The sequence below is a fragment of the Gopherus evgoodei genome, chromosome 11 (genome assembly GCF_007399415.2).
Source record: "Gopherus evgoodei ecotype Sinaloan lineage chromosome 11, rGopEvg1_v1.p, whole genome shotgun sequence".
NCBI lineage: Eukaryota > Metazoa > Chordata > Testudines > Testudinidae > Gopherus > Gopherus evgoodei.
The window spans coordinates 79390839-79412465 of record NC_044332.1 but is presented as its reverse complement, the minus strand read 5'-3'; the positions used below and the strand labels follow the sequence as shown (position 1 = coordinate 79412465).

The 21627-nt window shown below is 56.4% G+C and overlaps 1 protein-coding gene across 1 annotated transcript in view; it reads left to right on the top strand.

Moving 5' to 3' along the window:
* The window catches only part of LOC115659377 (motor neuron and pancreas homeobox protein 1-like), a 29822-nt gene extending 11365 nt beyond the window's left edge, over window positions 1–18457 (top strand). Inside the window, exons 2-3 of the mRNA XM_030579380.1 lie at window positions 16870–17030; window positions 18161–18457. Of these exons, the coding sequence (XP_030435240.1) occupies window positions 16870–17030; window positions 18161–18457 (458 nt within the window). The remainder of the gene's footprint in view (window positions 1–16869; window positions 17031–18160) is intronic.
* Window positions 18458–21627: the final 3170 nt, after the last annotated feature.

Genomic DNA, 21627 nt, shown 5'->3' with positions numbered 1-21627 from the left:
ACATCAGGATAATTCTCTCTGCAACAAGTCACCAGGACTGGTTGGTCCATCCCAGAGCTTTAACTTCAGTGCAGTTATTCTGGCTGACGCCTGTGTAAATCAGGAGACAAATCAGGCTCGCTCTTTATACACAAAATGCGTAATTAACCCGTGGAACTCATTGCCACATGATACAGAGACAAAAAGCTGTGCAGGATTTTAAAAAGCCCACAGACAATGATATGAAAAAGCTACAGGTACCTTAGGCACAAGAAGCATGTGAGGGCTATAAATGCTCCTGCTACAGGGCTCCAGCCAATCTCTAGTGACCGGGGTTAGGAACAAATTTCCCCTTTCGGTAGGTTATTCTAGCTAGAGGGTTCCTTGCACCTTCCTCTGACGCAGCTAGCACAGGACACTGTCACAGACAGGGTACCGGGCTAGATGGACTCCTGGGCTGACCCAGTCTGGCAACCCGTATGCTCCAATGTTCAGTGGCTCCTTGCTCCCTAGGATGGCTGCCAGTCTGGTGCAGGAGGGCCGTACACCGGTGTGATTTGGGGAGGAGTGCAGCGGGGAGCTCAGGTGGATGCCCCCGCAAGTACTACCCAGTCACTGCAGCCCTTGCCTCCGCTCCCCAGGCCAGAGCCACATTTATTGCTGCCCTTGGGCTGCAGGGGCAGCTTCTGCCAGCAAACTGAAAGGAGGTTTGGGGCGATGCAGCCTGGGCCCCACTGGACCAGCCCTGCCACAGCCACAAAATCCCCACAGCTCCTGAAAATCTTTTGGAAGAGCAAGTCCAAGGTATAGGTCCTGAGCTCTCTGGGGCAGGGCCTGTTCCCCTGGGGACTCCTCTGTACGCCCCCCGCATGAGAGGGCCCCATCCGTGAATGGCTTTCCTGGCTGCTGCCGTAATTAATAACAGGACTAAATTACAAGGGCATAGGATGGGTTTGGGAGTCAGAGAGCACACACACCACACGCATGTACACACACACAGATGCACACACACACGCATGTATGCACACACAGATGCACACACGTGCATGCACACACGTGTACAAACACAGACTCACACGCATGTACGCACATACACATGTATGCATACAGAGATGCACACACACATGCATGTATGCACACACAGATGCACACACCACACACATGTATGCACACAGACGCACATGCCACATGCATGTATGCACACACCACGCATGTACACACGCATGCATGTACACACACAGATGCGCACACACATGTACACACAGATGCACACACATGCATGTACGCACACACAGACGCACACACACATGCACACACATACATGCACACACACAGACACACATGCACACAGATGCGTTCACAGACATGCAGACACATTTGCACACAGACACACACCTGTGCACACATGTGACATTGAGATTCCTCTTCTGAATAAGTTGTGTGAGCAAAATTCACTGTATCAGGAGAATGTTGCTACCGAGGGAAAGCCTTTATCTGCCCCCACCCCACCCCGGAGTATCTGAACCCCTCACAAGCTTTGATGGATGTAGTCCCACAACACCCCTGTGGGGCAGGCCAGGGCTATTCCCCCGTTGTACAGATGGAGACCTGAGGCGCTCAGACATTAAGGGACTTGCCTGTGGTCACCTAGGCATTAGTGGCAGAGCAGAGTCGCAGGCTAGCACCCTCATCACTGGATCATCCTTCCTCTCAGTAGCATTCACCCTGGTATCCCCTAGTTGTCACTTCCTGGGCGAAACCCATCCTAAGCTTTGCTCTAGCCCTCTGCACAGGTTGACCTTTGCTCACTAATGAATATACCATCCCCCACCCAGGGGAGCCGGGTCAATCTCTTTATCCCCATTTCACAGGTGCGGGAAACTGAGGCCCAGACAGGGGCAGCGACTCTCCCAGGCTCACCCGGAAATCATTTTATCTGAGTGAGAAAACAAACAATCTGATTCCTCCTTCCCCTCCTGCCTCTCCACGGCCGCCCGGGACCTAGGGCTCAGCACAAGGCTGAGGGAAGGAATTCTTTTGGGGTTCCCTGTAGTTTTGGCAGAACATCCTGGATTGGCAGCTGCCTCTCAAAGCCAGCCTAGACTGCGTCCAGCCAGGCAGCATGGAGCAGGAAGGCTCTGGCCTTCTGAGCCATCCGAGCTTGGGCACTGGGCTTGGTGTCTGGCCCTGGGACAGCTCAGGGACTCTGTGGGAGGGGGCCTCTCTTCTGCTTCGAGAGCCAGGAGGGATCACATTGCCTTGCGGCTTCCAGCCGTTGGGTCTGACCCTTCCCAGGGACTGGACCTAGAAGCCCTTGACCACCCAGGCTAGCACGTTTGCTCTCTCGCACATCGAGACAGGAAGGATCCAGTCCAGGTGGGCGTGAGCCGGGGCCGAGCGAAGCCAAACAGGGCGGAGTCTGCCAGGGCTGCGTTTCTCCCCAAGCCTTATGAATTTCTTCGCTGGTGCTGGCTGGGGACCCGCTGGGCTGGGCTGATGGGCCATGCATGAAGGGGCGGCTGGCGCAGGAAGTCGGTGTGTGTTCAGATTCCTGGGGGAGGCTCTGATTTCTGTGCCTCCTGCCAGCAGTAGGGAAGTGCCATGCAGGCCGTTGAGGCCCTATGCAGAGAGCTGCCAAGCTGGAGATTTATGGGCATTGAAAGACTTGATACATATCTCTGGACGGGCGAGCGTGTGAAAGCTCTTTGCAAGAGTGAATCATTCTCAGCTTTCCCACTGGGGCCACCTGTGCCTGGCTGGAGTCAAGGAGACCTTGGGCAGGAGAGAGGCAGCGCCTCCGGCTCTGCCCGCTGAGCTCCTGCAAAGGGAGCGGCTGGGAAGGCACAGGGCTGTCACGCTCCTGCGGGGAAGGCAGGGGTGTCGTTCTAGGGTCAGAGCCCCCCTCCCATAGCTTATAGAAATCCGGGCTTCTGAGCGGTGGGCTAGGCCCCTCCTGCTCCACCAGTGGGGTGATGGGGTAAATAGACAGGGGGTTCCCAGGGCAAGGATCATGCACTGGACTCAGATCAGCCACCAACTCCCGGGTGACCCTGGGAAAGTTCCTCGGCCTTGCTGGTCTCAAGGTCCTCAGCTGTGCAGTGGGGACAATGACCCAGCCTCTCTGCATCTGTCGTGTCCTCCTACATGCCTGGACCCTGGTCTGGGTCAGCGCCCAAGTTTTGCCTGCCCAGGCCAACGCAGCACCAGTGCCCAGCGCTCCCCCTGGTTTGGATTTAAGCCAGATCCTGGCAGTTAACGCTCGCTGGCCTGTGCCTTTTACAGCTTGGAAGTGGGCATGATGCTCACCAGTCTGTGGCACTTCAGCCCCGTTGTGGTTTAAAGCCCGGGAGCTGGGGACAGTGATTCCTTTTCAGCTCTGTGGGTCAGAGACACGAGTGCCCTGGGGCAGCTTCCGGCTCACATAGGCAGCCCAATGCTCTGTCATTTCTGAGAGCTAGCTCCCAGCGGCCAGCGGGTACCCCAGTGTGATGGTGAGCAGGAGGAGGGAGGGCTAGGAGAGGTCAGGGCACTGCGGATGCCAGGCCAGGAGGCCGGGGCACTGGGGAACACTGGTCTTGTCAAACAAACCCTATTTCATCCTTTGCGATTACAGGTTTGGATGATTAAGGTGACTGCGTAGATGTAACAGACAGAGGCTTCTGTAAGGTGTTTGTCTCAGCACCGTCACAAATCAGCACTATCACAAATCAAGAACGAAGTGGGTGACTGGCAGATCTCTAAAGCAGTTACGTCTGGGGAATCCTCACTGAACAGGGGGTGTTTCTCGCGAGGTTCTGCAGGGATCAGTTCTAAGTCTGATGCTATTCAAGATTGGCACCAGTGATCTGGAAGAAAATATCAAATCACTGCAGATGACACACCGAGCAGGGAGTGGTAAATGATGCTGAGGACAGGGCAGTGGATTGCTCAGGGTTACGGACTCACAGATCGTGCCCACTCTTGGCCCTTTGCGGTCTGTGGGGGGTGCCCCTTCCACTGAGACAGCCCTTCTCAGGGGTCCACTGTCTCTCGGGGTCAGGCCCCTCCACCTCCTGGAGCCGCACCTCTCTGAGCCTTAGTACGTCTGTCTCTACCGTGGGCCCCCCCAGGGAGTCCCCTGGCCTCCCTCAGCGCAGCACATCCCAGTCCCCCTGCAGCCAGGGGGGCTCTGCCTGCTCCCCCTCTCCAGCCCCAAGCCCCCCTGCTTCCCAGCTGGGCCTCCGATATCCCTGGCCCCAAGCCCCCACTGTCCATTGGCTTCTCTCCAGGGAAACAGGGCCGTAAATGTGGGGCCTGGGTCTCCTCTCCTCTCAGCCCCCTCTGGCCCCTCTGGCTGGAACTGGCTGGTCAGGGCACTGGGGTCCTCTCCCTGCAGCCCATTGTCCCCACTGGCCAGACCCGGCTGTGACTCCTGAGCTGGGTCTCCGGGTCCCCAGGTCACCAGTCGCTGGGGTCTCCATCCTCCAGGCAATCGGCCGGGGTCCCGAGTCCCTCTCCGGTCCTGTGTCCCAACAGACTCCCTCTCCCCTCCCCTCGTTAAACCAGTAACACCCGGGGACACTGAGTCCCAGCCCCCCTGCATGCAACCCTGGAAAACCAAGGAAAAAACAAGAAAATCCCCCACTTGGTCCCACTTGGTAAGCTGGGCCCATTCAGACAAAATGAATTTTAATAAAGCCGAATGTGAGGCCAGACACCGAGGCTCAAGGACTGCAGGGCAGACCTACAGAACCGGGGCCGGATCCTGGACAAAAGTGACTCTGAAAAGGGTGTGGGGGTGAGAGTGGACAAACAGCTGAAGACGAGTGGTGACAAGAAGGGCTAATGTGTCTAACCAGGGGATAAAAGTGGAAGTAGGCAGGTAATTTTACCTCTGTACACAGCACTGGCAAGCCCGACAGGAATATGGCGTCCAGTTCTGGGTCCCCGTGTTACACAGAACAGAGCCATAGGGATGATTCAAGTGCTGGGGAAAACGCCTCCGAATGAGCTCGATCTGTCTAGTGAGGGGAGTGAATTGCAGTGTTGGTGGCTCCGCGGGGAGAACCCAGCGCACGCTAACAGGGATCTGTAGCTATTGCAGTGGACAGAGGCAGAGCAAGCGCCCGTGACTGGAAGCTGAAGCCAGGCACATTCCCACAGGAATTGTTAGCTCTGTGGGCGATTAGCCACTGGGACAAACTCCCCCAGGGCAACAGTGGCTTCTCCAGCTCTTGGTGTCTCCAGATCCAGCCCAGAGGCCTTCCTGGAAGCTGCCTTAGTTCGGTTCAGTGCATGGCTGGCAGGGCCTGATCTACAGGTCAGTCTACAACCAGATGGCCCCTTCTGGCCTTAAACATCTGTGAGTGGTAGGTCGGGAGGCCCCCGGTGGAGTCAAGTGGGAGAGGGGACGGGTGAGCTGGGCACGTGGCTGAGAAGCCTGCTTGCTGGGACGGTGCCTGGCGTGGCGATGGCCCAGTGGGACATGCAGGGTAGGGTCAGGCTTGGCAGTGTGGGAGGGGTGCAGTTAAATCGCAGGGATGTGGCCATGCGGGAGGAGGTAGCCAGGGACAAGTGGGGGGCTTGGAGAACCTCCCAGAATGGTCCTGTGGCTAAAACCACCAGAGCAAAAGCGAGAGGAAGGAAACCAGGTGGTGGGGGAGCCTGGGTCCCAGGAGGAAAAGCCAAGGCAATAGGCCCAAGACGAAAGGGTGTAGAAGGGGGCCATTAAGCGCCGTCTGTGGGGCCAGGCAGATATAGCCAGTTCAATGGGTCAAGTGGGTCAGCGTCAGCTCTGTTGTCTGCCCCAGCTCCTCGGAGTCCTGGCCCTGACACTGGGGGAAAAGCCCATCAGGCCCACCCTGGGCTCCAGGGTGACAGGTTCTGTTAGCTACAGCAAACAAGGCAGGAGCTTCACCTTAGGTGATGACAATGGTCCCTTCTGGCTTTGGAATCTATGACCAGGTTGATATTTCTGCAGGGGGGAGCGGATTGTGACCCGGGTAGTTTGGTTCTTTCTCAGGAAGCTGGTACGGGGTCGGATAGGCCAGCTGTCAGTTTTATTGGCTTGGCTGATTAGTATCAATGGACTTGCTGGCTGGCCCCGGGTTACTGGCTGGCAGACGTCAAGTCTAGATGTCGCATGTTGCCGGACAGCTCCCCCCCGGCAGCCAGCCTGGAAAGCACAGGCCTCTCTCCGGCATGGTGGTATTGCACAGCCAGAGACCAGCGGTCAACAGCAGCCACGGCAGCAGGTGGAAGCCTGGTTCTTCTGTCCCTTGTGAAGATGGTGGCCTGGCTGGTTCCGCCCCTTTGGGGCTTTTCCTGAGCGAGGCGTCTCCTCGGGAGTTTCTTGGTAAGTCAGAATGGGGCGTTCTCCTTCCGAGGTCACTGGCATCACCCAATGGGGTTGGGTTAGGTAAGAACCGCCCCATTCTAGGAATTACTGTCTCAGAAGGACCTCGCAGGTCCTCGTGTGTGGGTCAGTGAGGTCAGGGGTCAGCCCACAGCCACGAGCCACCTGACGAGTCTCGGCTTGGAAACCATTGCAGGCTGCATGGGAAGCCCAGAGCTGGAAGTGATGGGAACTCAGTCAGTGAAAAAAGCTTTTTACAATTCCCAGGAGCGGCTCAGTTTCTAACTGCAGGCCCCTCCCTGCCCCACATGGTGCAGCAAGGCAGAGAGCGGGCAGGGCTCCCCTCAGACACAGCCAGGCCCTAGGGCTGGCACATCCTCGAAACACATGCCCAGTGTACGTGTGTTTCTGGGGTTCGTGTGGACCCAGGAAGCCGTGGATGGGTCTGAAATAATCTGATTCGAGGTGGTCTCTGCATGGAATTTCACTGCTGCTGCCCTGAGCTGGTGTAACAGGGCTCGCCCCTGCCAGGGTGCCCTCATGTGGCCAACCACAGCAAGGCACAAAGTTCCTGCCTCAGTTTCCCTAGGGCCGTCGGAGCTGCCCACCCTCCCTGCCACAGATCAGACCAACAGTCACCTCGCCCGCCCGGGAAAGGAATGTCACCCCCCAGAGTCCAGTTCAAACCTTGCTTATGGGCACAATTTATTTGTATCAGTGCAACCCTCAGCAGATCAGTCAGTCAGACAATTCCCAAAGCCCCAGAGTAAAATGCAGCCATTCCCCACCCCCCTTCCAGGGGCCACCTCCAGACTGCCCACCTGAGATCCTCCACCTGCTGCCTTTTCCAGTTCTGCCTCCCTCCCCGGGCCAGCCACCTGTGAGTGGACAGGCCTCTTCCCCAGTGCCCCCCCTATTCCAGGGCCTCCGCACCCCTGGCAGTTCTCAGCGTTTGCTGCAACTCTTCTCCCACAGCCTCAGCTCAGGCTCCTGCGAGCGAGCTCCCCACGGTGCTCCGCTCCCCAGGTGCCTTCACGGGCAAGTCCTGCCGGTGCTGAGCAACTTCTCATGGGAACCTCCCTCTGGAGTCAAGCCTTTTTCCCGGCCCAGCCTGCCCTGAGCTGGCTGTGATGGGTTCAGTTACAGAGACCCCCTTGGGACTGCCACCTGATGTGCTGAAATGACCTTTGAGTCCATTTTTCCCGCTCCAGAACCCTGTCTTGTTGAGCCAGACACGCTAGCCTGCTGCAACACAGACCCAGGCCTGGGACATGCCCAGGGGCAGCTCTAGACATTTCGCCGCCCCAAGCACGGCGGGTGGGGGGCGCTCTGCCAGTCACCAGTCCCGCGGTTCCGGTGGACCTCCCGCAGACGTGCCTGCGGAGGGTCCGCTGGTCCCGCGGCTCCACCGAAGCCTCGGGACCAGCGGACGCTACGCAGGCATGCTGCTGAAGGCAGCCTGCCTGCCGCCCTCCTGGCGACTGGCAGAGCGCCCCCCGTGGCATGCCACCCCACGCACGCGCTTGGCATGCTGGGGCCTGGAGCCGCCCCTGGCCATGGCTCAAAGCTTCAGACTTTAACCAAAAACTGCTCAGCAAGTCAACTATCTCCAGCACCCAGACACCCAGCTCCCAATGGGATCCAAACCCCAAATAAATCCGTGTTACTCTGTATAAAGCTTATACAAGGTAAATTCGTAAATCGTTCGGCCTCTATATCACTGTTTGCTCCCCCAGGTATCCATCACTTACTCTGGGTCTATTAATAAACAAAAGTGATTTTATTAAGTGGTTTCAAATAATAGCAGACAGAACAAAGTAACTCACCAAGCAAAGTAAAGCAAAAACACGCAAGTCTGAGCCTAATGCATCACGAAACTGAATACAGGTAAAATCTCACCCTCAGCGATGTTCCAATAAGCTCCTTTCACAGACTAGACTCCTTCCTAGTCTGGGCCCAATCCTTCCCCCCGGTACAGTCCTGGTTAGTTCCAGATCTGGTGGTAACTAGGGGTTTTCTCATGACTGCAGTTCTGTTCTAATCTCTTTATAGCTTTGGCCCAAGGCAGGAATCTTTTGTCTCTCTGGGTCTCTGGGTCCCCACCCCTCCTTCTGAATGGAAAAGCGCCAGGTTTAAGATGGATTCCAGGATCAGGTGACAAGGTCACATGTCCTGTGAGACCCCAGCCTCCACTCTTCCAGGGCTGGCCCGCATGCATCCAGGGAGGTTTGCAAGTAACCAGAGCCATTTACAACCAATTATCCTAGTCAATGGGAGCCATCAAGCTTCCAAACCACCATTAATGGCCTCCACTTTGCATAATTACAGTAGGACCTGGGAGCTATACTTCATATTTCTAGCTTCAGATACAAGAGTGATACATTCATACGAATAGGGGGAACATAGTCAGTAGGTTATATGCTTTGTAATGATACCTTACAAGAGACCGTTTGCATAAAGCATATTCCAGCTACCTCATATTCACACTTACAAGCATATTTCCATAAACCATAAGGAGTCGGAGTCAACGTCACCCTGGTGCCTCCCTTTGCCCGGGGCCTCGGAGTAGACCTTCTGCTCAGCAGGGTTTCCCAACTCTGGCCGCTTCTCTCCCACGGCTCTCATCAGCTCCCAGCTCCTGCTGTCTCCATACAGCTCTCACCTGCTCTCAGCTGCTCCTTCTTAACTGCTGCCTGGCTCTTTACAGACGCCCTGCATCAGGTTCCGTTGAGAGGCAGCTAACTAGTCCCAGGTGAACTGGGCCCGTTCCCGCTTACAGGGGCCAGTGACCCTGGGACAGCAGGTGATTTGGGGGTGGGAGCGGATATTGGTGTGGGGGGGTCTAGGCTGTTTGATCCCTGCTGTTTTGGGATGGGGAAGATCCCTGCAAAGGTATGAGCCAGGAGTGTGATGTTTAACGTAGTCCTCTGGCTGGCCCAGGCCTCTCTTCTCAGGAGCCGTCCCTTGGCTCTGACGGGCTTTCTCTCTATTGCCCTGGGCTCAGCCTCCTGTTTTGGGGAGCGGGTGTTGAGTGGAGTGCAAGGGGGTAGCTCTGGCAGTACTTGGACTCCCTTGGCCTGGCCTGGCTGTGGGACAATAGCTGCTGTTGTCACTGGTTAGTGATCTCCCCTGTCCGTGGATGAGGATTGAGTTTTCTTGCTGGCTCTTGTTTGGCCCATAAACTGCTTTCGGTAGCACTGAGCCCCCATACTGACTGTGTGCCCTTCCCCAGAGCGGGCCACTGGTGTCCCCTGCACAGCTTTGGCCGTTCTTTGGGAGAGCGTTGGGACAGTCCCTTTGGGTACCCCGGGCTGCCTCGTCCCCTGACGAGCGTATCTCTGTGCTAGCTCGTCCCTCACACCACGAATCACAGTAATATTCAGGCTACGTCCAGTCCCAGGGGCCAGTCACTTACCCCAGGCCAGTTGCTCTTTGGGTCTCACACCAAAGCAAACGCATATAGCTAAGCCTGTAATAAACTATACCAAGATATATTAACTAGAAAAAGGAAACAAGAGAGGTTAAAGCAGGTAAACAGATACATGCAAATGAGTTACTATCTTAAATTTCAAAAAGTAATAGAAGCTTCTATAATCAGCAAGCTCTATATCATAGACTACTAGGACTGGAAGGGACCTTGCAAGGTCTCTAGTCCAGTCCCCTGCACTCAGGGCAGGACTACGTAGTATCTAGCCCATCCCTGACAGGTGTGTGTCCAACCTGCTCTTAACAATCCCCAGAGATGGAGATTCCACAACCTCCCTGGGCCATTTATTCCAGAGCTTAACCACCCTGACAGGAAGTGTTTCCTAATGTCCAACCTAAACCACCCTTGCTGCAATTTAAGCCCGTTGCTTCTTGCCTGTCCTCAGAGGTTAAGAAGAACAATTCTTCTCCCTCCTCCTTGTAACAACCTTTTATGGACTTGAAACTGTTCTCTGGTCCCCTCTCAGGCTTCTCTTCTCCAGACTAAACAAACCCAATTTTTTCAATCTTCCCTCATAGCTCATGTTTTCTAGACCTTTCATCGTTGCTCTTCTCTGGACTTTCTCCAGTTTGTCCACATCTTTCCTGAATGTGGCACCCAGAACTGGACACAATTCTACAGTTGAGGCCTAATCAGCGTGGAGTAGCGCAGAAGAATGACTTCTTGTGTCTTGCTTACAACGCTCTTGCTAACACATCTCAGAATGATGTTAACTTTTTTTGTAGCACTGTACACTGTTGACTCATATTTAGCTTGTGGGCCACTATGACCCCCAGATCCCTTTCCGCAGCCATTGCCTTCCTAGGCAGTCATTGTCCATTTGTATGCGTGCAACAGATCGTTCCTTCCCAAGTGGAGCACTTTGCATTTGTCCTTGTTGAATTTCATTCTATTTACTTCAGCCCATTTCTCCAGTTTGCCCCGATCATTTTGAATTTTAATCCTGTTCTCCAAAGCACTTGCAACCCTTCCCAGCTTGGTATCGGCTGCCAACTATAAGTGTACTCTCCATGCTATTATCTAAATCATTGATGAAGATAGGAAACAGAATCGAACCCAGAACTGATCCCAGTCCATATCCACTCGATATGTTCTTCCAGCCTGATTGTGAACCACTGAGAACTACTTTCTGGGAATGATTTTCCAACCAGTTTTGCACCCACTGTATAGTGGCTCCATCTAGGTTGCATTTCCCTAGTTTGTTTATGAGAAGGTCATGCGAGATGGTATCAAAAGCCTTACTAAAGTCAAGATACACCACATCTACCATTTCCCCCTAGCCATAAGTCTTGTTACCCTGTCAAAGAAAGCTACCGGGTGACTGTTACTTATCACCTTACTATCTTCTAGGTGTTTGCAAACTGATTGCTTAATTATTTGCTCCATATCTTTCCCGGTACAGAAGTTAAGCTGACTGGTCTGTAATTCCCAGGTTGTCCTTACTCCCCTTTTTATAGATGGGCATTAGATTTGCCCTTTTCCAGTCCTCTGGAATCTCTCCCGTCTTCCAACACTTTTAGAAGATAATTGCTAACAGCTCAGATATCTCCTCAGTCAGCACCTGGAGTATTCTAGGCTGTATTTCATTATATGTCCTTTAGGGCTAACCAGTGCTACACACAGGGGATCTCTTACTTATGCCTAGTAAACCTTGCCCCTGAGAGTCCAAGCAGCACAGAGATACAGTTCCTTTTTGTTAGGAGGTTTTATTCCCATTCTCCCCTGTGCTCACAGCTGCAAGCTCAGCTGATGGAAGGAATCCATTTGCAAGACTCATCTTCACGGGGTTGGGGGGAGAGAGAACAAGCAATGTCTTTTGTCCTCTTTTTCGTCTCACAATAGCCGTAGGGAGTTGGACCTTCCCGGTTGGCCAGGAGATAACACCTTCAGCTGGAGACCAGCACTTCGCACTAGTTAATATCTCTCTCCTGCCTGGTGCTTTACAGTCACAGAGGCTTGTAACACAAATGCTCAAATATTACCATGCAACACAGCACACAGCTGTTATAACTGAGATTAATGCTGGAAGCCACTCATAAGCATTTGACTAAGTCTAAACCCTAAACACGTTCTTATCATTCTAATACTGGTTTTAATAGCGCTAACACAGGGTAGCCAGACTAGGCCTAGCTATGTATCTCAGTGCACAGCTGAGAAATGGAGACCTTGGCACGAGCTGGCTTCTGGTCTGCCAGCATCATGAAGGTCTGAGTTCTATTCCTGCTTTTGCTGAGTTTCCTGTTAGCCATGGTGTCTGACACAGTCTGATCTCTAGATTCTTACATGGCACCTGGCATCTGGGCGCCTGGAATTCAACCCAGTGCAACTTTATAATGTTCAGTTAATGCAGCATCCATTAAATTCCTGCATGACACATCATTAACTCCGTGGCCTATCCCCAGTTAATTGACTCCTGTTTGTAAAGAGCGGTGACAATGGAAAGTGCTGTCTAAGGGCTGCACACTGCTATTAGCTCAGGGAGGTTCCTTCCTGGTACCTTTGACTTCAGTTCCCATGCCAACAATTTCCCTGTTTTGCTGCTTTGTCCGTATACTTCTCATGAGCTTGTGAATTTTGAGCAAGCACTTTAGGGTCACCTGAACCGATGAGGGCAGGCAGAGGAGGGGTGTCCCTGTCCAGAGCCTATGAAATTCCTCCCTTTTTGGACCCATCTATCCATGAGCTCTAGGTCACATCCATGTTCCAGTTCCTTTAACACCTCCCAACCTCCGTCTCCCCTTCCTGGCTACTATCTGCTTCCTCAATACTCTCCTTGAGATGATTGCCCTGCAGATGTCAGGCCCTGAATATACTGACAGCTTTAACCCTTCGAACCCTGGCACTTTGCAGCCAGCTGGCCCAAGGAGATCTCAGCTTTTGGGGGGTGCGTGGCACTGTGGGTGCCAAAAGGTTAACAGCCCCTCTGCATATTTCAGGTGTTTTCTCGCCTGGAGATAGCAAAGATTGATCCTCTTGTAGAACCAAAAGGGGCAAATTCCATGTATTGTCAGTTTGTTTTCACCAAGCTTCTGCCCCCAGCAGGAGCGGCTCTAGGGATTTTGCCGCCCCAAGCACGGCAGGCAGGCTGCCTCCAGCGGTTTGCCTGCGGACTGTCAGCTGGTCCTGCAACTTCAGCGGACCTCCCACAGGCGTGCCTGTGGGAGATCCGCTGAAGCCACAGGACCAGCGGACCCTCCGCAGGCACACCTGCTGGAGGTCCCCCGAAGCCACAGGACCAGCGGACCCTCTGCAGGCAAGCCGCCAAAGGCAGCCTGCCTGCCAGCCTCACAGGACCAGCAGAGCACCCCCCAGGGCTTGCTGCCCCAAGCACACGCTTGGTGTGCTGGGGCCTGGAGCCGCCCCTGGCCCCCAGAATCACTACCAGCCACTGGAAGATGTGGGGCGGGTGGGTAACAGCTGTGCTTTGCAGACTCCTAGCAGGTTTCTGAGAGCTACAGAGATCCATTTCCTTATGCATATTAAGGGGGATTCTTTTGGAAAGGAGGGCAAGGTGCATTCCTTGTAATAGTACTGGGAGCCATCAGTCGGTGCTGTTAGAGATACTCAAGTTTCATTTAACTGACTATATGGGCAGATGGATCTTGGAGAAATGTTTGTTGTTAGCTGTGGTGCAGTTCTAAGCGGTTCCCTGCTTGAAGCTCATGACTGAGTGTGGGAAGAGCTCCTAGCTACGCTCCCACGAACCAGCCACTAGTAACACTCTGTGTCAAAGCTTTACGTCCTTATTCGGTGCGATGCCGTGCTCCATAAAGAGCAATGGCATCTAAATGTGAATCAGGTTTGATTTTAACAGGGGCGTCCTGTCTATAGTGGGGTTTAAAACATAAAATCACCTCCTTCCGGTGACACCTTCCATCAGCTTGTGTCGTGAATGGCGGCTCAGAGCTGTAGGCTGTCCTAGGAGAGAGGGCAGTGACTGATGTCTGCACAGGATACAGGGACAGATCTATAAAGCACCCTGCATCCCAAAAGGCCCAAAATACTTTACAAACCATATGAATCAGCTCCTCTGCCAGGGGAGGGCAGGCGGCTCAGCAGTGCTCAGTGCCACGGCAGAGGAGTGTAGGACGAGAAGTGAGCAGAATGCCTTATGCAGGGGGCTCTAGGGAAGTAGAATAGGATTACCAGAGCCGGAGTGGGGCCAGGACTCTGGGGTTAACACCCCAGCTCCAATAAAGAGCATCTCTGGATCGATAGTAACCTCTTATTAAACCTCAATATTACAGCTCTGAGCCAGAGGGAAGAGCATCATTCACCCCACTTTCTACAGTCCCCCCGGGACTCCCATGCTGGCTCAGCCCCCCCGGCTTAGCTTATGGGACCAGAGAAGGTCAAGGTTCAAGGTGCCATGGGTGCAGGCTAGATGTGAGATGCATCTGGTAAAACGGAGCTAAAGTTTGTGACCGGCTCTGAGCCACCTGGCGGAGAAGTGCTAGAGGCAGGAAATTCCTGGTTATAAAGGATGGTGCGAACTCTCCTGGCAGTCGCTGGTTCTGGGGACGTGGGGCAGATCTCCTGGGTGTCAGACGTTCAGTGTTGGGTCGCACGCTGCGATCTTACGGTGTTAAGTCCACTGGATGCTCCGGCACTGTGGATTTCCTCCCTTTTCCAGTGGGCATTACAGCGTCTCTGAGTGGGAAGCTAAAAGCTGACCCGAAGGTCCTACTGTCACGCCCACCTTGGGCCTCGTTCGCTGCCACTCTATCCCTTGTGCTGTCATTGCACCAGTGGAACGGACTGCAGGCCACGTCTGCCTTACGCAGGTGGGGATCAGCCCCATGTGGCCTCTCAGCACGAACATGCTGCCAGCGTTGCAGGCTGCTAATGATCCCTAGTTCTCTCTGCCTGGGGTCGTCTGCCCAGTTCCCAGCCCCCTGCCTTGCTTGTCCTGGAGCCGTCTCCATGCGGAGACTTGGTGGGAACACACAGGACTGTGAAGCACTGTGACATGCCCAGGGACCTGGCTCCAGCCTGACCCCCAGCAGTCTCTCCCATCACCCCTCCATCTCTGGCTCAGCACTTCGCACCCCGCCACGGACCTGCTGGTTTCGATAGCGGCTGTTCTCCTAAAGAAGGGCCGTAAAATGGAGCCCCAAAGAGCCAATAACGAGGGCAGAGTGGAGATGAAGGGGGAATCAGACAGTGCGTGCCCTGTCTCTGCCACGCCGCGCTGGGTTCTCAATGGCTCTTTTGTTCCTTTCTCTCCTGATTCAGCATGGCCCTGTGATAAGGGGTGATTAGCGAGATAGCAGGCCCTGGGCCCCGCTCCACGGGCTGCTGCCCTTATCGCAGACTTTGGCAGCTGGGGGTAATCAAATACACTTCACGCTAATCAAGGAGTTTTCATTTCGCTAACGGAATCAATTTCAATCTCCAAACGAGTCCTGATAACGTCGCTGCCAGTTTAATATCAGCTGGGCAATAAACCCATTATTGGACGAGCAGGCGCTGACAGCGACACTTAGGGCTCCGCACCCCCTGCTCTGCCCCGGGGCCGGGGGGCACCGCATCACCAGCCTGTGCCGGGGTCCTCTGGGGGTCCCTGCTGGCTCTTGGGCGCTGAGATGTGGCCAGGCAGGGGCTCCCTGGGGAGCAGCATTGGCTACCAGGAAGAGGCCTCATTCCCCTGGGACTGCGCCAGGCGTTTACACACGCGCTGCTCAGTTTTTGCTCCTCTGAAGGGGAGCGTCCCCGACCGAACCACCATGTCCTATGGCACATGGGCTGGCCAGTGGGGTCTGGCTCCCGGGGCTGGCCCTGTTCAGCCCATGAGAGCTCCACCCACGCCGGGTTGGGTGCAGAGAGTCTCAGCAGCAGAATCCCAGCTGAGACGGGGTCGGTTTGCAGGGAAATGAGCTGGACCAGGGGGCCCACCATGGTCTGTCCTTGTGTGACTTCCCCTCTCTGTGCCCCTCGGCGTGTTTGCAATGAAGTGACCCTCAGTGCCCACATACCACAAATGAGCAGCGGGCACAATAGGCCAGGGGAGGCCAAGCCTCCCCAAACAGGATGCGGTGCACCTCCCTTCGGGGGCGTGCTGCTGGCCTGCCGCCTTCGGAACGCTGCCTCTCGACAGGTGCCTGGGCCGTGGCCTTGCCCACGCCCCATGGCCCTGCCCACGCCCCATGGCCATGCCCACACCGTGCCCCGTGGCCACGACTCCTCTTCGACTCCTCCTCCTTCCCCCCCACCTGCTGCGTGCACCTCTTCACCCCCGGAGAGGCAGAGAGGTGTGGGCGGCAGGCGAGGGGGCCCCTCGGGGAAGGGGCTGAGCGGGAGCAGGGCCTGGGGTGGGACGGGTGGAGCATGGGCGGGGCTTTGGAGGCTGGGCAGGGGCAGGGGCAGGGAAGGGGGCGGGGTCACGGGGCAAGCACCGGTGGCTCCTCCCACTTCTAGGGAGCTTCGGGCCCAGCCTCCCCAAATGCCCATGCTCCTCCCTGCCTCTAGTGACGTCCCGCAGCCCAGACCCTGCACTGTCCCTCGGCCCTGGACACTTCTTCCATCTTCAGGAAGTGCCTCCCCCCCCCCTCACCCCCCACCCAGGGGGCGTCAGGCTTCCCTCGCCCATCCCCTCCCCCGAGCACCAACCCGTCAGCTTCGCAGGGGTGTCCCGTCTGCTCCGTCCTCCCGCCTCGCCTAACCCTGGGTCACCTCCGCGAAATGCCCCCTGGTCTTCATGGGTCACGGCTCCCAAATTCCTGCTGCCCAGCCCCACCTCGTCCCCCCTCCCAGGCTTTTCCCTGGCAGCCCCGTCTGCTCCCCGCTGCCCTGGGGCCAGGGACCTTAGCTAGCGCCCGCTGCCAGGGGGATGAGCATCTTCCATTCTATAGCGGCCGCCCTCTGGGGCACCCCCCTGCAGGGCAGAGTAGCGCGAGATCCGACTGAGCCTCGCCCCAAGTCACGTACGGCAAAGCAGGACTTGACCCTGGGTCCAGGTGCTCAGCACCGGGCGGGGCAGATGCCTGGCCCTGCCCTCAGGGAGGGACTCGCTGCAGCTCTCAGCCCCCCTCCCCTACACGCTGACCTGTGCCTGCTTGTTGCATTTCAGCCCCTCCGCAGTCTGGCCTGATGGGCAAATGCCGCCGGCCCCGCACGGCCTTCACCAGCCAGCAGCTGCTGGAGCTCGAGAACCAGTTCAAGCTCAACAAGTATCTGTCCAGGCCCAAGCGCTTCGAGGTGGCTACGTCGCTGATGCTGACCGAGACACAGGTACAGTCCCCGCAGGAGCTGGGGGATGGGAAAAGGGGAGCGGGGGGGAGTTGCCCACTGGCCTCCCTCTGCACCTATGGGCAAGGGGCAGGGCCGATGGGTCTTGGTCTCCCATCCTGCAGTGGTGACCCCAGAAGATTTGCCTCTTTTACTGGCACAGCGACTCCATCCAGAAATCGGTCACCCAGCAGCAGGGCCCATCCCCGCTCTGTCCTCCGGTGCTACTGGTCTGGCACCCTCTGTGTGTGTGTGTGTGTGTGTGTGTGTGTGTGTGTGTGTGTGCGCGCGCACGCGCACGCGCACTGTTCTGGGACCCTGGGCTGATTCTAGCCCCTCTAGTCCATGTGTGTGTGTGTCCCCAACACAATGCTATATCCCTAAGACTCAGCCCCTGGGGGCCCCTCCTAACCCCAACCTCCAGGGCAGCCACGCTCCCCATGTTCTAGCACTGGGGCTACTGGAATCCCACCCAGTGACCCTGATTCTCCATGACGCCGTGTCTGTGCTTGGAGTGGGCATTGGGGGCTGGTAGTTAAGGTGGCTTTAACCTTTCTGATCTCTGCATTCTAGGGCAGTGTAGGCACCTGACCAGCCCCCAGTGTAAGTTAGAGCAACCTCAGCGCTGCTCTAAATGTCTCCCCAGCACCCAGTGGACCTAGGAGGCAAAGGACAGCTGTAGAATTGAGCACTCTGGCCATGCCCTTGATCCACCCCTATACTAGGGGCTGGGATCAGGGCAGTTATAAACCCTTTATACTTCCAGGATGAGTGACTCGGGAGGGGGTGATCTCCAGGGTGGGTGACCTGGGAGGGGGTGATCTCCAAGGTGGGTGACCTGGGAGGGGGTGATCTCCAGGACGGATGACCCGGGAGGGGGTGATCTCCAGGACGGATGACCCGGGAGGGGGTGATCTATTAATTTGTTCAGCTCCTTGGGGTAGAGACTCTCTCACGGGGTGCGGTCAGCGCGTGACCTAGCAGGGCCCGGCTCTGCGCTCATGGCAGTATAACGTGACGACAAGTGTGCCGTGCCCTGCCCTGGGGCTGGTGGCGTGTCAGCGCTGGGAGAGGCTGCCCCGGGTGTGTGGCTGGGGAGGCCCTATAATCACCCTCCTGTTGGTCTTCTGCAGGTGAAGATCTGGTTCCAGAACCGCAGGATGAAGTGGAAACGCAACCGGAAAGCCAAAGAGCAGGTGGCCCAAGCCGAGGCCGAGAAGCAAAGAGGGGTCAGCAAAGCCACCGAGAAGCTGCTGCCCAGCGAGCCGCAGGGGCAGGAGGAGGGCCCTGAATTCAACAGGCACGGTGCCAGCGTGGCGTTCCTGCACCACCGTGCCGCAGAGTTCGGCTACAGCCCGGGCTCCTCGTGCTCCGGGGAGGAAGAGGAGCAGTTCAGCTCCACGGACAGGAAGATCGGCTCAGCGTTATGAAAGGCAGTCCCAAGCGATCACCCCATAAAACAGAGCAGAGAGAGCAGCCCAGAGCTGGAGCGAGCCTGACAGAGCCGGGGCTGTGGCCACCTCCGCTCCTAGCAGACTGAGAGACCCGACCCAGGCAGCGGCACTGGGTCAGCAGCACCTGCCCATCTCCTTTAATTTATGTGTGTTTGGATTCTATTTAACCCGTAATTATTCTGTCAGTGTGTATTGGCGGCTGGGGGTAGGGTGGGCTGGACTGAGACCCCCCCCCACTCTTCCCCCATAAAGATGTTTGCTACAGTGTATCAGCAAGCTGGTGCTCTTCCTTACAAGGGGGCCAAGACCAATACATAGGGGGTAGGGCCCCTCCCTTAACCCCCCACGAGGGCTCTGCTGAGAGCTGGGGGTACGGGTCTCACAGAGGAGGGTGCCCAGGCAGGCCTGGAGGGGGCAGTGCTGGACAGATCTAGATCAAAGCCTCTGCCGGGTGGTGAGCGAGGAGGCCCTGGCAGGTGGACATTAAATGCCCCTCAGGAGGGATCCCCAGCCCCATGTCACTGAACTCATCCCCTGCCCTGTGTGGGACACCCGCTGCCCTTTCCTGACCCACGTTCCCCGTGAGACCCCCAGGGGCCGGCCACGGTCTCCCCAAGGCTTTCTGGTGCAGATCCACGGCCAGTGTCCTGCAGGCTGCCAGAGCTGCTGCAGGGTCAGTTTCTCGTTGCCTGCACACAGGGAAGGGGCTTTGATCAATGCACTGCGGGATTTGGTACTAACTGACTCTGCTGACCCGACTACCCTTGGCGTTGGCTGTGAGCCTAGGAACCACGCTAGCCTGTGTGCGGCGGGGAAGGCAGACCCTCCGCGTGCCAGCACTGAGGTGGGCGTCACCCGCCCCAGGGGCAGAGCCACGGAAGGACGACGACACCTCGCTTGTTTCGCCAATTCTAAGGGGTCTGCAGCAAATGTATCAAACGCTGAAAGGTAACCAATCACCCGCCTGCCAGCCCTACCCAGCCGTCCAACTAACCAATCACCCGCCTGCCAGCCCTACCCAGCCGTCCAACTAACCAATCACCCGCCTGCCAGCCCTACCCAGCCGTCCAACTAACCAATCACCCGCCTGCCAGCCCTACCCAGCCGTCCAACTAACCAATCACCCACCTGCCAGCCCTACCCAGCCGTCCAACTAACCAATCACCCGTCTGCCAGCCCTACACAGCCATCCAATTAACCAATCACCCGCCTGCCAGCTCTACCCAGCCATCCAACTAACCAGTCACCCGCCTGCCAGCCCTACACAGCCATCCAATTAACCAATCACCCGCCTGCCAGCCCTACCCAGCCATCTAACTAACCAGTCACCTGCCTGCCAGCCCTACCCAGCCATGCAACTAACCAATCACCCGCCTGCCAGCCCTACCCAGCCATCTAACTAACCAGTCACCTGCCTGCCAGCCCTACCCAGCCATCTAACTAACCAATCACCCGCCTGCCAGCCCTACCCAGCCGTCCAACCAACCAATCACCCGCCTGCCAGCCCTACCCAGCCGTCCAACTAACCAATCACCCGCCTGCCAGCCCTACCCAGCCGTCCAACTAACCAATCACCCACCTGCCAGCCCTACCCAGCCGTCCAACTAACCAATCACCCGTCTGCCAGCCCTACACAGCCATCCAATTAACCAATCACCCGCCTGCCAGCTCTACCCAGCCATCCAACTAACCAGTCACTCGCCTGCCAGCCCTACCCAGCCATCCAACTAACCAGTCACCCGCCTGCCAGCCCTACACAGCCATCCAATTAACCAATCACCCGCCTGCCAGCCCTACCCAGCCATCCAACTAACCAGTCACTCGCCTGCCAGCCCTACCCAGCCATCCAACTAACCAGTCACCCGCCTGCCAGCCCTACACAGCCATCCAATTAACCAATCACCCGCCTGCCAGCCCTACCCAGCCATCCAACTAACCAATCACCCGCCTGCCAGCCCTACCCAGCCATCCAACTAACCAATCACCCCCCTGCCAGCCCTACCCAGCCATCCAACTAACCAACCACCCACCTGCCAGCTCTACCCAGCCATCCAACTAACCAATCACCCGCCTGCCAGCCCTACCCAGCCATCCAACTAACCAATCACCCGCCTGCCAGCCCTACACAGCCATCCAATTAACCAATCACCCGCCTGCCAGCCCTACCCAGCCATCCAACTAACCAATCACCCGCCTGCCAGCCCTACCCAGCCATCCAACTAACCAATCACCCCCCTGCCAGCCCTACCCAGCCATCCAACTAACCAATCACCCGCCTGCCAGCTTTACCCAGCCATCCAACTAACCAGTCACCTGCCTGCCAGCCCTACCCAGCCATCTAACTAACCAGTCACCTGCCTGCCAGCCCTACCCAGCCATCTAACTAACCAGTCACCTGCCTGCCAGCCCTACCCAGCCATGCAACTAACCAATCACCCGCCTGCCAGCCCTACCCAGCCATCTAACTAACCAGTCACCTGCCTGCCAGCCCTACCCAGCCATGCAACTAACCAATCACCCGCCTGCCAGCCCTACCCAGCCATCTAACTAACCAGTCACCTGCCTGCCAGCCCTACCCAGCCATGCAACTAACCAATCACCCGCCTGCCAGCCCTACCCAGCCATCTAACTAACCAGTCACCTGCCTGCCAGCCCTACCCAGCCATCCAACTAACCAATCACCCGCCTGCCAGCTCTACCCAGCCGTCCAACCAACCAGTCACCCGCCTGCCAGTCCTACCAAGTCATCCAACTAACCCCGAGCCCTCTGTCCCACCAAGCTGGGCTGGTGCTCACACTGCGATGCTAATGTCAAGTTGCAAACCTCTGACAGGCTCTGCACTTACAGCATCCACATCCAGCTGAGTTACAGCCACTCATGAGCCATCAGTAGGGTGGCTGCAGCCAATTCCCCAGCTCCACAGGCTTGAACCTCAGAACTGTACCGTCTTGCACTGCTCAGAAGTCTGGCCAGTGCAAGTCCATTTGCTAGTTTGTCATGCCGACAAAAGGGTACTGGACGTGCAACAGCCCTTGTAACCTGAGCTGAGATTTCCAAGCATTTCCACCGAAACACACGACTTTAGGTCAAATGTCAGACAGGTTTATTAACTCCAGACAGAGACCGTAAGGGATTCCAAGCAGTA